The following is a 16,982-nucleotide window of genomic DNA, read 5'->3' as shown; positions in this document are numbered from 1 at the left end:
TGAAGATCACTTTAATGCAAACATGGCGTCAGACAGCAGCGAGTTATTGGTAAGTCAGTCAGTTTTGGAATATTATTTTTCAACGCAGATGAAATGCATTCTCGCAGATAGATCCTGCATTTGCACTGAATCTGAAAATTGTAGAAGCTGTTGTCACATTTTATTCCCAGTGTTAAACGCTTTTTGCGGCACAGATCAGGTGGTAGATGAACTCTGTACTCCGTTGAAATGTCAGTCAGGAGAGCTATCAAACCAATGGGGAAGTCGTGCGATATATATGAAACATGTGCTACAGTGTCATGTTTCAGTTATGCTACAGGTGGAATAACACGGTTTTATTCAACATTTATTTAAAAACAGTTCTCATCGATCACATCAATGACAATGGATATCATAGTTAATATCTTGCAATTTTTGGAAATAAACTGAACAACAGTTGACCCATTTGATAAGAGGGTGGATACGTGGGAGAAGACATCTTCTGTCACTAGTGTAGACCGGAGGACAGTGCGTAATGAAATTGGATAACCTAGACATAAGTAATGATCAGTTTGCACTGGACACCAATTGGGTATTTCTATGTAATGTTTTGCATAAAGGTGAGTAGTATATACAATGACAGTTCTAAAACACTTTCAAGAAAAGTCTCTACAAAGCCTTATTTACTAAATAAGGCTTTGGTTGGGCCCTTAGCTCTTGCTACTATTACCCCTACTACTTAACGTGTGTTGGAGGTAACACTGTGCCGTACGGTACGATCAATAATTCTTCTCTTACAAATCCCCTACCCGGCCCATCCCTCAAGTAGTATAAGTTAGGTTCGTCGGCTTTCATATCCACTTTATCTATGTTGTAAGTTTTGACTGACCATATAGGATCGGTGGCCCGCTTACGGCTATCACCCTCGTGTTCCCCCGGCTGGTATAGATACCTCACTAGGGCCCTATCTGGTATCTGTTTCTCCTTCCCACGCAATGGAGCGGCCGACTCTGCAACTATTGATTTTAGTTTGATAGCGTCTGCCGGTTTCTTACCGGTGAGACGGGTGACTTCATGGTTGATTGCCGACACCACCTTGGGTAACCTCGTGACCCATTCAGTCGATCGTTTTCCAGGGGTGGCCATCTCCCTAGCATACTGATGACCGAACAAGCGCTCAGCCAAAGTCCTATTAAATCTCTTAACTATGGCTTGGCTGCGATGGGCTCCGGCCGTGCCACGCCTGACCTTTGTATCGTGTTTGGCTAGCAGTTGTGACACGGCACCCATGAACTCCCGTCCGGGGTCAACTTGCAGCTCTGTTGGCCACGTCAGCGGACTGCGTTTGTATATGCGTTCGAATCCTCTGGCTACCTGGGCCGAATCTTTCGTGGTCAAGGGTTCGGCTTCCTTGTAACGACTGGCTACGTCCACTACGGTTAAGGCATACTTGTACCTCTTGTCGTGGGGTAGGAACAGTAGGTCTGCCTGGTGAACGCTATTAGGTATGTTAATACCGAACCTCCTTCTAGGCACGTAGCGTGGTGCCGGCAAATAGATCTGCCACAGGGCTTGTTTTTCAAGCCATGCTTTGGCTTCCTCCGGGGGTACTCGCGCTATTTTAGCTAGCTTATCTACTGCGCTAGCTCCTTTCCAGTACCCACGCGGGCTGTAGTAAATAGCCTCAAATTTTTTCATGTCCATACGCGTATGTGTTTATCCCATCAATAGCTATCCAACGTTTCGTGTCCATAGGCGACAGGGACGTCTTGTTTATAGTCAGTCCGTATATCTTATGTCCATCACTTCTAAGTGTGTTCATTTTATGCCTAAAGGTACGAGTCTTGAACAGGGCTTCCTTGAATCTGGCGTGTTTGATGTGTTGTTTCACCACATACTTCTTAACCCCCTTAGCCTTCTGGATCTCACTATTGTCGGCTTTCAGTATGGAGTACATCTTAGGTCTCAAACCTATGTACTCGGCTATGGGCGTGCCAGCACACTCGTCCTTCATCTTACCTAGGACCTTTTTATTTACCGTACTGTGTATGGCATGGGTCTTAGGGTAGTCGCTGGTGTCGTATAAATCGAGGTGTTTTTTCATGTCCTCGTACACGTCCTCGGTTCGAATCTCCATCAGCAGGGAATCCGTGTCAGTGTACAGCACTTCACACCTGTCGCCGTACTGTTTCTTGAGCTCGTTGTAGTAAAAGTCGTACATCAGGTGTTTGGATAAATCGAGGATGCTCATCCCCACGTAAACAGGCCGGTTGAATTTTATGTGGCTTTTCTTCATGTGTAGTGCAACCAGGTTGTCTGTGAATATCTTACTACGGTTGAATGCCGGACTGGCTATCAATCTCCTGAGCTTGTCTTCCTCACTCGATCGAACCAGCTTCACTGTCACGCGTTTCCTCAGGTTCTCCATAGTCTTACCAAACACCGAGTTGTTCATGAGCTTGTAGAGATTTTTCTCAAAATCACTGGTGGCTTTTTTTCGTAGGTCTGTGTTCATTCTGATGTAGGGCTCCATCCATGGGCTCTGGTCGAACATGAGCACCCAGTGTATTTTGGTCAGCCTCATACCCAACGACAGGTACAGCTGTAGGTTGCGATAGTGAACGATGTACTTGGTCTTATTCATTAAGTTAGGCACGAGTTTTTCAACGTCTGTCACACGCCCACCTAACAAGTTATGTTGGTACTCAGACATCCAGTCTGGGTTAACCCTCATACGTTCGGGGGCCAGGGGGTAGCTGTTGTGCGATGTGTGTAATTCCTTGGTATACTCTAAGTCAACCTCGAGGATATAACCTTTGTTCGAATCTGGTGCAACCCCCATAACATCAACGTGGGGTACCCATTCGAATCCCCCTGTAGGTAGATACTGGCTCATGGCCCAGCCGTACAGATTGTTTGCGTCGAGGTAGAGAATGTGATTGGTTGGCTTGTTAGGATCGTAACCTTTCACGTATTGATTATTTGCTTTCGCATATCGTTTGGATGCCATGGAAATCCCACCTCGCAAGCCTTTCTCAATGAATAGGTGCATGTCGTAATCTGTGAGCAATTCCAAATTAACTCCGGTCTTTTTAAGCAAGGCATCCCACGACAGACCTGGGCTGGTGTAATACCATGCGGGGTCGAGTTTATACTGCTTGAAACACGTCCGCCTAAACGTCTCAAACACGTCGGCTAACAGCAGTACATCTGTCCTCAAGTACAGGTCGTGATAATCACCCAGGTTCTTACAACCCAGTTTATTCCATACGTTAGTCGCGTGCGAGTAATCATCTCGTGAGACGGACGCCTCATTCAGCTTGCTATAAAAGCAGTCAATAGGGGGTAGTCTGGTCTCGGTGAACTTGACCCAACTATCCATGTACTCATAGGGGTACACACCCTTCCTCATAAGCAGGGGTCTAGTCTCGGCGTCTGTGTATCGATCGGTGATAGGGAAGGTATTGTTGGCCTTGACCAGACTGTCGAGTGACGACAGGAGGAACTGAAACGAGTCAATGAACCTAAGTCCGTTTAAGCTGAAGGAGATGTATCTCTCCATGTTGTTGGGGATGCACGTTATATTACCATCGATTTTCGCGATGGCCTGCATGATCAAGTGTGAGTCGTACCCTCTCAAGTGAAAGACAACGGGGATGTTTATTGTCTTAGGGTTGATTTTAAGCTTGAGGTTGCACGCGCTGTGAGCGGCGCCTCTATACTTACCAGTTATGTGGCAGTGATCTCTCACCGAATCACCGTTAAGTGGTGAGTCACACACGTGACAGTTAGTGCTACTAGCGTGAGCTAGCCTGTCGACTCGGGTCATACGCATGGGAGCGATTCTATACAATGTATTCCTAATAATTTTTTCATCCTCCTGCAAACACTTTAGAAACCTTTCAGCCGCGTCAGGGCCCCTATACACTACCGGAGCTTTCGTTTCCCCGTCACAACGGACGACAATGTATCCAAACCCACAGGCTTTATGCTCTTGTGTCTTGTGGGTGAAGCTACCACTGGGGGGTGTGGGGGAATCCCCACCCACAACCAAGGCTTCGAAGTCGGCGTATATGATATAAGGCACAGACATTTGGTTCTTGTGGTTACTGAATTTTAGGATATTATCACCTTCCTTAGGCATGTCGACTCGTATAGCCGTCTGCCCCACACCTTGGCAATCCTCCCGGTGGGATTCTAATAAATCAGCTCGACTGAAACCGTGTAGGCATCGTACACAAAAGTGTTTTTCCCCATCGTGTTTCGACTGGTCGTGCAACAACCGGCTGAGATGTTTTATCCACGTGTGGTGATACTTGTCACCTCGTTGGATCATGAATATATTGATAACTTGGCGATCCTTCACCGGGCTGACCCTGTGTACTATTGTTTTGTTACCTTCGTGCCCAAAGACATTTATAGCCATATTATTCTGTTTTTCTACTTTAGTGATCTGGGATATGGGGGTGGGTTCATCTATACCATCCCAGTTGAGCCCATCATCCTGAGGATAATTAGAAGGCCTGTTCGGATTAGTGTCAGCTGGAAATAAGGCTGACCTGATAGCTAACCTCAGGCAATCGTTTCCTCTATTCTTAACGTTTACTATGGCATGTTTGTTCCTATAGTAGGGAGGCAAGGCTAGGTATAACCCGCCTCTGAACGGCACGTAGTTAGCTATGTCTAGATAGACATTATCGATTTTATCTACAGCCCACCCGGACCCCAAGTGTGTGTAGCGTTCTAGGTATTCTCGTATCTGCTGAAAACTGGTATCGATTGATGCGTCAATGGTCTCTGTATGTGTGGCGACCTCTTGTTGACCTCGGAAGTAAGGCTGAACATACTCAGTGGCCCCTGTGGGGCCCCCAACCTGCTTATCGAGCGACATTTTCACTGTGATCTGAAACTTGATACTTCCTAGGTTATTTAGTTCCTGGTTGACCTTATCAGCTATCAGAGGTTTGATATCTGTAATGTCTATGTTTCTATCAACGTGCATGCGCCAACCTCTCAAATAGTTGCCTACAGCGCGCTCAGTGCGCACGAACTGTAGGTCAATAGCTCTATTCTGTCGTAATAATTCTACAAGCTGTGGTTTTCTCATACGGGAATACCCGCCTAAACCCAAATCGTGTGCCTCGGCTTTCAGTTGTTTTACAGTGGGACGTGCTACGGGGGGATGTGATAACAATTCGACTAACCCGGCTCTCCCCAGGTTTGAATAACCCGTGTATCCAAGCTGTTTTGCTTGAGCTTTTAATTGTTTTACCGTAGGAGGGGCTTCTAAACCTAGTAATCTCAACAATGCTGACTTCCGCATTCTAGAATACCCGATCACACCTCTCTGTTTTGCGACCCGCTTGAGCTCGCGCGCAGTAGTCATAGTGTTTACACCTAACATAACCAATGTCTAATTGGGTCACAGTGAAGGGAGGTAACCCCATTTATTTGGAGTCTATCTTGAGCAGTCGCCTACGTTCTTTTATGTAGCCTTTTTTATTCTCGTAGATGAGTTGATGTCTGACTATGTTCGCTCCGTGAGCTTTACATAGACAGTAGTGTCCTTTAACCCCGATACCACACACAGAACACGTGTAGTTAGGACTTCCCATATGGAAACAACAGAACCCCTGATTCCTGCATTTCCTACCACAGGCCTCGGTCTTCCCCATAAGTATGTATTCGCATCGGTATGGAGCGGGTCTCATGTTTACTTATATGGGTATTTTAATTTAATTGCTTCGCAACCAACGCAGTAGCTGCTATACCCAACACTATGAAGCCCAGTTCACGATTCATTTGTCCCTTGGATGGTGTGTAGTACTGAGCGAGTGTGGGTTTATTGAGCGGTTCCAATCGTTTACCAGTTAGTAGGTAGTATTCTTTCATTGCTTCATCGACATCGTTGAATGTTTGAACGGCATGGTTTTCACGCTGGAGTTGTTCGTTAATAAAATCGATCCTCTGGAGACGTTTTTTAGCGTACTCGGCCTGTGCTTTTTGTAAGTTCTCAGTAGCGAGATTGTGCCGCTTCCTTTCTTCCTGTATTTCAGCCGTGTGATCATCTCGTAGTTTTGAGAAGAGGAAATTACTCCCGGAAAATGCCAGGGCATTCACTAACGCCCCACCGATCATCATAGCTATCGTGGCCATCCTATATTTATTTCATTATATTATCAGGTATTATCCCTTGTTTTACTAGGATGTCTTTTGTGGCCATCGCCATACCAAGGTTCATTATGAGCATACCCATATCCTGCAGGTTGAAATCTAGCTTGATAGTTGGTTGTTTAAGCACCATTTTAGTCAACCGAGCGTACCCTACTGCTAGACTGGCGACCACTGTGGCGTGGTATGCGTCGTTGACGAACGTTTTCCCCTCAGACATTATGTATATATAAAAATATTTTAAATTATAACATGATATGCGGGTCGACAGTGGGGGTTACCACCTCACTGTTGGGGGGTACCCCCACGTTTACCTCACGTCCCTCACGTGTATATAACCACGAGATAGCCAAGGCAGCAGTTACGCCTACAGCCAACAACAGTCGGGGGTTGGTCACTTTATGTTGGTTACACCACCGTTTTTTACCAGCAGCTACTCTCTTAGGATTCTTCTGTCTGGTTACTGTTGGGGTCACTTCCCCCACTGGTTCCCTGGTCTCCTGTGAAGGAGTCACTTCCCTCACTGTTGGGGGTGTGGGGGGTACCACCACTGGGGTTTCCTCCTCCTCCCTGGCATCCATCTATACTATTATTATTATTTTTTCTCTCAAATTGACAATGCTTTGCTGTGATAATCGCCGCCGTCACTGGAGCCAACAACATACCATATTTGTGGTACAGCCCGCAGCTGATAGAGCTCACGGCGTGTTCGATAAAAGGGTCTTTCTCGAGGTCTTCCCACAGGTAAAGTCGGCGCTCTGGTGGAATGGGAAGGAAGTATGACACAATACCGGTGTATATCTGGGTCATAGCCGATCCTATTGTCTTTGTCATTTCTGCTCCGAGCCGGGACTCGTATCTAGCGTACAGCTTATCGATTTCTTCGGCTGACATTTTGTGAATTTTATCAGGAGTGTAGTCTCCAAAGTAATGTTTGGCTTTGCCGCCAACAGCCAACGCCACCAGTTTCTCTCGCTTATCATCAGTGGGGCCTGCCGGCGGCGTGGGGGATACCCCCAACTGTTCGAGCAATTCCTCACACTCCATCTTATAATATAACAAGTAAGATTTAGTTTTAACTATATAATACCCGATGCAGACAAAACACAGAGAAATGAAAGTTAAGTTGCACACGACAAACACTTCAAATATCATAGCTATAGCTTAGCATTTGCTTAGCTTTGCTTAGCTTTGCTTAGCTTTGCTTAGCATACTATATATGCTACTGGTTGGTCGGTCTTGAGCACGAGCTTAGCGTGTTTAGTTTCAGCGAGCTGTTTCTTCACCCGTTCCTGTTCTAATTTGCTCATCACATTGTTCTCTCTCAAACACTCCTCGAACGAATCCCTGTCCTTGCAGTGAAATAAGGCCACCCATCGCGTCTGCTCCCTGAGGTCTTTCAACACCGAGTTGAACTTCTGCGTTAGCACCCAGACGCTGTGATTTGCATGCCGGCCGGAGAAGGCCAGGTACGATAGCATGTCTCTCTTTTTTGTTATCTCGCGATTAGCGCTGCAGTCGTCCAGTATGAACAGCGTCGGTTCCCCTTTAAATTTCTCGTGAAGAGCTTTCAACCAGGCGTGTTCCAGGGTCGATTTTGTGTACGTCCGGGTCCGTCATCACCCAAGGTCGCGCGTACGTTTTATTCATGCTCAGAGTAGGGCACATGATAACGATGTTATCGAACACATCCTTGTAGTAACCCTCCAACATATCCAACACGAAAACGGTCTTCCCACAGCCAGTCTGCCCGCACACTATGGCGCAGTGTGGGTCAGTGGGCAGTTGTGGGTACCCCTGGGGGGTGTGGGGGTCTCCCCCACTAGTAGATGGCTTGCACGAATCTCCCATTGTCTATATTAAGTTGCGCGTCCATAATAACGTACAGATATAATTTCAACTTACCAGCGGGTTGAGCCTTCTTAGTAATCTGGATGGTTATCCCTTCGCTGCCGTTATCTATACGGCGCCCGCTACCGTGCAGTTTATCATCATCCGTGGATCGCATGTCCAACCATAGGGCGTACTTGGTGGTCAGGTATTCACCGATCTGCACGGAGCCGAGGTCCAGGTCCTTTGTTATATAATGTGAGGTCCCCACTGGTAGCTTTTTTATCTCATCCCACTGCTGGTGTGGTCTCATACCATGACTGAACAGCTGGTTGGGCACGCCCTCGATGGTCACTTCCACCTTTTCAATCTCGGGGTTGAAAAACTTCTCGCTGTCCCTCCGGAATGGCTCGTAATCCTCCACGGGGACGACCAGGATACCTTTCATCGATCGCGCCGGCACGTTCAGGTTGATATTCCACACAGTGTCGCTCTTATCTCGCACGACTGATCTATGCCTCAGTACGCGATCGTACAGGATAGCCATCTTCCCAGAGTACTGGCTTCGAACCTGCCTGGCCAGCTCCGGGCTAGTGACCATGTCGAACTCCAGAGAGATGTTGTCTATGGTATAACTGGCCTCATCACCGTTCGGCGTACGCACTACTTTGCTATAGTCGTTAAACGTGAGCTCGTATTCGAGCCTATCACCCAGCGCGGCCTGGTAAAACGGCGCGTGTCCCGTGAGCAACTCTAAGTCGAGCGGCACGCAGAATCGATTCCCGTATGCTCGAGCGATGGCCTTTTCACCGTCCGATAGCTTGTCTAGCTGGTCTGGCGTGAAGGCATACCCTATACGCGACCGGGTTGATTTGCTGATACCCTGGTACACATCATTGACTCGTTCTCCCTCGCTTTTCCAGAGATCCCCGTAGCAGTGAAACACGTCGCTGTCGTCGATACTCAGCACCTCGTTACCGCTGATCTTGACGGTCGTTTTCTTGATGATGGCTCGACCCACGTTCCGCACTAGCTCGCGTTTGTCGTTGTCGGAGGTCAACGTGATATTGAACGCCAGTCGAACAGTGCCTGGTACAATGAGGTCATTCTCACCAAGGTTTGGAAATCTAACCAGCAGAGTTTGATTCTGGTCTATCTTGCTGGGATTGTTGGTGATGGTCACCGACTGTCGGGAAGGTACTATTCCGATTTTACCATCATCGATGGCGCGCTGCGTTTGAAGTCTCACCCGGATGCTGATCTCATGACAAAAAGCCAGAGAGAACCGCTTGCCTTATCAACACTGAAAAAGCGATATGGGCCTGACTTTATCCGCGATAAACTAGGCTTCATAGATTACGGTGGCGCGCGACCTAAGATTCCTCCGGAGTTAGTTCAAAGTCTGGAAGGCATCAGGGACGCCCCATCGGATCAAAACATGACTTATGATATTAAAAAGGTGTTGGCCGACTACGAGAACGAGCCCTTCCCGGGGCTCAAAAGTACCTTTCGGGAACTGCGGGGGTTGGACCTGTTAATGCAAACCATTCGTGGTCATCTCTGGAAAAGCACGGCCAAAATGAGTGAGATAGACGACCACATCGCTTATGAAAGGAAAAAACTCGGTGAAACTGAGGACGAGGCTCGGAAAGCCCCCATCGAGAAACGAATACGTGATTTGGAAGAGGAAAAGAAGGTCTGGCTGGAGACAGCATCCTCCTTCAAAGAAAAGCTTCGATCCCAGGTCAGCCGTATACGGGAAACCATCAATCAAGTCCTCCACCGAGACACCACGTTAGCAGACAGGATTCGGATATTGTTCCGGGAGCAAGGGATCACCATCGCCAGCATTCTGACTGCATTGGGTTTCATCATATCAACCCTGGTGGTGTCACTGACAGGGGGTACCCCTGTTGGGCCTGCAGGCAGCGGCGGAACTCCAAGTGGCGGTGGGGGTGTTAAAGACTGGATAAAAAAACTCGGGGAACGCCTAGCTAAACTGGCTGGTAAAGCCGCCGAAGCCCTTCCCGGCATCCTGGGTAGCATCGTCTCGTGGTTGTTGAGCGCTCTGGCTAAAACTGCCACGTGGTTCAGTCAAAACCTGTGGGCAGCCATCGTCGCCGTGGCTGGTCTGGTGTACGTAGCGGCTAAGAAATTTTTAACCAAATAAGTCCCAAAGCTACCCCACCAACCGCCAGGGCCGTTTTATTATCAATATGCTGCTGATAGGGGGGTACCCCCACATGCATATGGGGGTGTGTGGGGGGCACATGAACTTTAGACTCCGGGGGTGGCGCCACTATACCCGTTTCACGTGGTGGAATGTGGGGGATATAGGGGGGGTTAATATCGGGGTTGATACCCAACTTTTGATCCGCCGTGGCTATGACTATTTTGTTGTTATAACCCACCACTTTTTTTACTCTCAGTTGCATATCACTCGGAGCCATGTACAGCCCCACGCCGAACACGTAATTGACTTTCGATCTGGCGTATTCTAACACGTTTTGGTAACGGTCGATGGCCCGCGGGAGATCAACTGGAGAATTGATAGCATCCTCAACGTTGGAAACGAACTGTGTCTGAGCGTCGTAAGCAGTTCCCTTACCGATGATGTTGGAACGCGTCATCGACTGCGCACCCAACAGCGCCGACACGTACGTTCGAATCGAGTCGTTCAACCTGACTACCCCGGCACGAGTGAATCCTTTCGACGTGTCCAGCATGAACATTTTCCACCCGTCTGAGGTTGACTGCTCCACTTTCTGGACTATGAAAGCAACCCCACTTTTAAAGTTCATACGATCATCCCTCCATTCATTACTCGACAAAGCAAAGTCCTGGCGTAGTATATCTCGTTTCAGTAAATCATCACTGACTTCTTTCACTGGTCGCCCCCCATCATAAGGAATACCCAACCCGTGGTTCGGGCCCGGCAAACGCCAATCCGTCTTCGGGTTTATTTCGAATTCATTGCAAATACGTTCATAGGCCCGTCTTTTGTACCCGTTGTTTATTGCTTTCCACCCACTGTCTTGTGGGAGGGGGACGCTGATCTCTTTAAGGATACGTCTGACCTGGTAGTACACGTGGAATTTGAACACAGACTGACTCAGCGGTCCACGCCGAGTGTCGGTCAATGTCACACCACACCCTGTTGTAGCGCACCACACGGCAAAGTTTAATTGATTCTGCCAGAACTGCATAGGGTTGTTGAACCAAGCGTGGACTGTCAATGTCACCGAAAGCTTATACTGATCGAACACATCTAAAAACTGGACATTGAAATACAACCCAGGAGCAACCACGATCTTCATGGGGGAGAAATCTACATCCAGTTTAGGGTAAAACACACCAGGGGAATACATTTTAAAAACTATTATATAATGAGCATATATACTCTAACATGTACATAACACTTCCAGGAATAACGAGCGGTGAGGCCGTTCAGCTGACGCAAGCGATCGATAACACGTCAGGCCAACTCGAAGTCGCACTCTGCGATATCACCTACCTACCGCAATGGACTAACATCAACGCCAGCAACAATAAGCTGTTCGTCAGTGGGGCTCGCAGTCAGATAACTGACGGCTACTACAGCGTGTGCTCTCTAAACGACGAGGTCTTCAAACCCCTGGGAGCCGAACTCAAGATGAACGACTCAAACGGCACAGTGGTGTTAATCAACAACGGAAGAACCTCCTTGAGGCTCGGCCGACCATTAGCGAGGATGCTCGGTATGTCTCCTGACGAGATAAAACCAACAACAACCGTCACAGGCACGAAGTTACCCGACCTAGTACCGTACCGAGAGCTGTACATTCATCTCGGTCAGGTGAGCACAACGTACAACATTCAAGGAGGTCACCCTTCCACTATACTGAGAGCAGTGCCGGTGAAAACTGAGAAATACAACGACAGTAGAACCGAGTCGTTTTCACCACGGCAGTATAAGAGATTAACCCAGGGCAACATATCTGAGCTGATAATATCGGTGTTAGATATAAATCATAATCCTGTAAATATAGGATACCTCAGCTTAACGCTTCATGTAAAATTACCAGCGCACAAGGGCCCGGAGTGAAAAAATGCGTCAATATCGGGCTCTCCGACCTCGGAGACACGCGCGGTTTCGACGCTCTCGGAGTAGATGGTAAATCATACGCCTTGCAACTGAAAAACAACATTTACAAACGCGTTGAAATCCCCTCCGGTGGAACCCTAAGTGATATAGTAGATACCACAAGAGCAACAGTCAACACTAAGTACGCCCTTGTCAACACCGGTAATAATAATTGGATAATATACCCATCGTTCGGGGGTAAACTGTTCGACTTAGACGATGTTGAAAGCACTACCGTCGCCCGAAACAAACCATATATGCTCGTCTTCACCGAAGATGACAAGTGGGTGTTGTTACCCGATAACGACGACTGGTTTCTCAATATTAGACTCGTCTCTCCCTATGTGTTCACGGATAACAAAGACAACCACCTAAACAAAGTCGTGAACAATGGAACCCTGCTCGTGGCTTACGTCCCAACTCAGAGACGTAGCGTAGTCGTCAGCCCAGTCAACACTATAGCAGCCCACATGCTATCGAGTAAACCGACCATACAAAACGTGAAATTGCAGTTGGTGTCTGAATTCGAAGGTGTGGTCACTATACTAGAGGATCTACCGGCAAACTCAACACTGATCATCAAAGTCTACCTAGGGGAACCATCGGGGAATGATGTCGAGATCGTGAAGGGGATCAAACTCGGGTGGGGTAAACAACATCAGTATCAAGTTTGCAATGTTTACGTGCGGGTGGGTGTCGGCTCCAAGACCAGTCTGCAGGGGGTCAACGTGATCGTGGAAAACAAGATATCACTAATCAATATCTTCCTGCCTAACAACATACACTTCATGGGTATGAAGTTCACCCCTGAATTATTATCAGAAAACCAGTTGGAAATTATATCGTAATAGTATAATAATGACCAGTCATCATCCCAACACTACGCTTAACGACCTAGGAGATACGGAGGGATTCGATCAGCCTGGTGAGGAAGATGAATTATATATCCTGCACTTCAAAGACAACGTGTACAGACGGGTGTCGTTATCAGATTTTAAAGAGCCTAAATGGAGGATCAACTTAACACTCGCCTCACCTTATATCACAATAGACGAAAATGAGTGGATCTCTAAGATTAGTAACAACGGTAGCTGGATCGGGGATTTCATCATTCCGGAGAGGGGATTCATGATATCTATTAATTCCGTAAATAGTTTAAGGTCTGTAGGGGGAAAAAATAAATTAACATTTAGCAATCGTTTGAGTAATATAGTAAATATTGTTGAGATATATTCCCGTTCCACACTCATCATAGAAGTCTTCTTTTATATAAGCACTGAAAACAACTCAAGAGTACACCAAATTGTACCCGGGGTGTCAATACACTGGTATGACGAACACCTAGGTCAACATTGCCGTATTATTATACAACGGGATACCCCGGGTCATATAAACCAATTAATAAGCCTCAGTGGGGTTTTGATTACAACAGGAAAGTCTATTAACCTCTCACCTATTACCCTGACTAGTGGTCTAGACCTTATAGAATTCAAATTCACTTATGGACTATTAACTGAAACCCAATTAAAATATCTTTCATAATATATATTATAGGATGGGTCTTTACCCAGTCGTAGAGGAAGTAGCGAAGACGCTGGAAACCGTAGATGGGTTCCGCTTGAGGCAGTTATGTGATGTGAAACGTCAACTAGAACAAGACCGTGACACGCGGAAAGCACTATGTAAAAAGTATAATAGAGCTTTCAATATTGTGGACGGGGCTGACACTACCCTTATGGCAACCAGCATGGGACTATGGGCGGCAGGCGTTGGGTTGTTAGCTACCATCGTGGCTGCACCTATAGTGCTAGGTATTGAAATAACGGCAGGGGTGGCAGGGTTGGCAGGGTTGGCGCTTAAGTTAGTATCACGCAGACTGCATCGTAAGGCATTGAAACACGACGAGATCAGGGTTCTGGCCGAAGCAAAGCTCAACACAGTGAGTGAGCGTATTTCCACGGCACTCTCTGATAGTAAGATCTCAGAAGAGGAGTTTCGTTCAATCCTCTCTGAACTCACAAAATATAACGGAATGAAACAAGATATTCGGTCCAAGTCACGTAAGTCTGCTATCAGTGAGGACGAGAAAAAAAAGTACATAGAACAGGGGATACAAAAAGCCCAGCAAGCCTTTATTACGAACACCAAAGTGATCGTAGGCGGTTCACATTAAACTGTTTCATCGATATAAACGTGACATAGGCACAGTGTTACCTCCAACACACGTTAAGTAGTAGGGGTAATGTATCTATACCAGCCGGGGGAACACGAGGGTGATAGCCGTAAGCGGGCCACCGATCCTATATGGTCAGTCAAAACTTACAACATAGATAAAGTGGATATGAAAGCCGACGAACCTAACTTATACTACTTGAGGGATGGGCCAGGTAGGGGATTTGTAAGAGAAGAATTATTGATCGTACCGTACGGCACAGTGTTACCTCCAACACACGTTAAGTAGTAGGGGTAATAGTAGCAAGAGCTAAGGGCCCAACCAAAGCCTTATTTAGTAAATAAGGCTTTGTAGAGACTTTTCTTGAAAGTGTTTTAGAACTGTCATTGTATATACTACTAGGTGACTGTAAAAATGAGTTAATTTTGGTGTGGCCTTGAGCCGATGTACTAAGGGACCGTTCATAATTTAGGCTAGGGGTTGTGAATGACCTCCACTAAAATTTATGTACAAAGTACCATCTAAAAGGTCAGTGATACCCTCCGCACCAAAAAAAAAGAAAAAAAAAAAAAGAAAAAAAACCCCCAAATTTTCATAAATTTTAATATTGGCATAAACATAATTGCTGATGACCCCCCACCTTCTACTACTTGTGTGCAAAACTGATCACATCCCTTGACCAAAATAGCAAACTGGGTGATGAAACAAATTCTTCAGAATTATCAATCAGCATAACTTTAAGCACCATACAACACAACATACATGTATATGCGTGCTGTTGTCAGATATGATTGAGTGAATGTTATTTTGTTGAATGTCTCACCCAGCTGTTGATACATGTGCTGTACTTATAATGAATTTGCTTTTAGCAGGAACAGCAGCATCCATTGATTATTTCTGTCTTATTTCCACCAGGATTGACCAAGTTAGTAACTGATATTATTGCTGTCACTGGTTTTAGTTGTGAAAACATGACTAAAAGTAAGAGGCTTATTCTCAGAGCATTGTACAAACAGATGTAGTATTTTGTTTCAGGAGGTCAGTAAGGTGACACCAGGCTACCTTCATGCTCAATTATAGCAGAAGTTTATACACAATACAGCCAATCAATACATCATTGAAATATGAATTCATTCATGATGAGGCATATTGTGTGTCATATCAGTGAATGTAAATTTGCAATGTCGGAAATACATTGTTGCTACAATACTGAAATTATTATCTCAATAGTTTCGGCTGCAAAAGGTTGACAGCAGTCACAAAAGGCATCATTTTGGTGAAGTTGTCTGATTGAGATATGGTCCACTTATCTGAACAGTTTGCATCTTTGTGACAGACATTTCTTCTCTAATTTTGTATTTTTGCATTGAATGTAAAACAAATCATGGTCTTTATCTCAGCCTCCTGTGAGACCAATATCCTGAATGGATTATACAGAAATGTCTAGACATTTTTCATTTTGAATTTCAAAATTAATGGATGTAATTGTACATACTAATGATGTCAGTTTGGTAGAGAAATTATATTTCCCTGTCATCAAGACGAAAGAAGTAGATTTAACAGGTTTTTGTTGCTGCATTGAATGCTTGTGAAGATGAATTTCGGAAATGTTCGATAATTTGTCTGCCAAGGGACTTTAGTGAAGAGCCATGATTAAATTCCATTATTGATAATTTTTACTAAGAACTGAAAGTCTTTGGGCCCTTGCAATAACAACCCAAATGTTGACTATTTATCAATCTTGAGAGTGTCGCCTTGCCATCTTGTCTCTGCCCTACATTATCCAATCTTTGCTTCCTGAAATTTGAAAGCAATTGATTGAGGATTGTCACATGCCAAAGGGAATGAATATGTACTTGCGATATACATGCATGATCAACATCTTATGTGACATGCAAGTGTGTGTCCATTGCACACAAATGTAGAAAAGGTACACAGGACAAAGTCACTGCATTCAAAGAGATGCTCTATGTTACATATTATACCCACAACACATATGACTTTGCTAAGGGTTTTGTTGTTTCTTTCTGAGCAGTTATGTGCATCATTTTATCCACCAGTCCATGTGATCAGTGATTCATTCCAGGCTTTGAATAATTAGCAAAATGTGCACTTCTGTACACTGTTAAGTAACAGGACCGTCACATTTCTTGTAAGGAAAACTAATTTTCACCCCCATGTTTGTGAGTCGAGGTAAAACCCTGGTATGATATTGAGATACAGATTGTACTGCATCTATATTGTCCGGATATGTATCATATTGTGACCTCACTGCATCATTACACCTCTACCCAGGACCGCCATGAGTATTGCACACAGCTGACACTGATGGGCGCTGTGACTGCTTAGTCCCCTAGAAATTAATGTGTACCTCACATAGCATATGAATGTCAACTGTTATTGTGAATATTGTTTATACAGGCCATTGACACAGGTGAATTTATTGATTTTGTAATTGGAATATCACTACACTGCAGTAAGTCAGCAGGGTTTGTACTGAAATGCACAGCTGTTTGCTGTGGTGTACAAAGTAGGCTTTTGTTATACAAGGCCATGGTGTTGGACTACATGTTGTCGGTAAAGTAGGTTTGATCAGTATGAGATGGATCATTATAACCCCTGATCCCCCGTCCTAGAAAAATGTTAATATAACTTCTTCAGTCAAGATTTTAGTTGGTTCTTTAGACAAGCATGAGGTACCACTTG

General features: G+C 45.6%; 1 protein-coding gene across 1 annotated transcript in view; it reads left to right on the top strand.

The window, feature by feature from the left end:
- The window catches only part of LOC137261103 (NADH-cytochrome b5 reductase 3-like), a 38,693-nt gene continuing 21,711 nt past the window's right edge, over positions 1-16,982 (top strand). The window contains exon 1 of the mRNA XM_067798780.1: positions 1-49. Coding sequence (XP_067654881.1) covers positions 23-49 — 27 coding nt within the window. The 5' untranslated portion in view covers positions 1-22. The remainder of the gene's footprint in view (positions 50-16,982) is intronic.

This window comes from Haliotis asinina, chromosome 14 (assembly GCF_037392515.1).
Source record: "Haliotis asinina isolate JCU_RB_2024 chromosome 14, JCU_Hal_asi_v2, whole genome shotgun sequence".
Classification (NCBI taxonomy): Eukaryota; Metazoa; Mollusca; class Gastropoda; order Lepetellida; family Haliotidae; genus Haliotis; species Haliotis asinina.
This window is presented reverse-complemented; position numbering and strand designations above follow the sequence as displayed.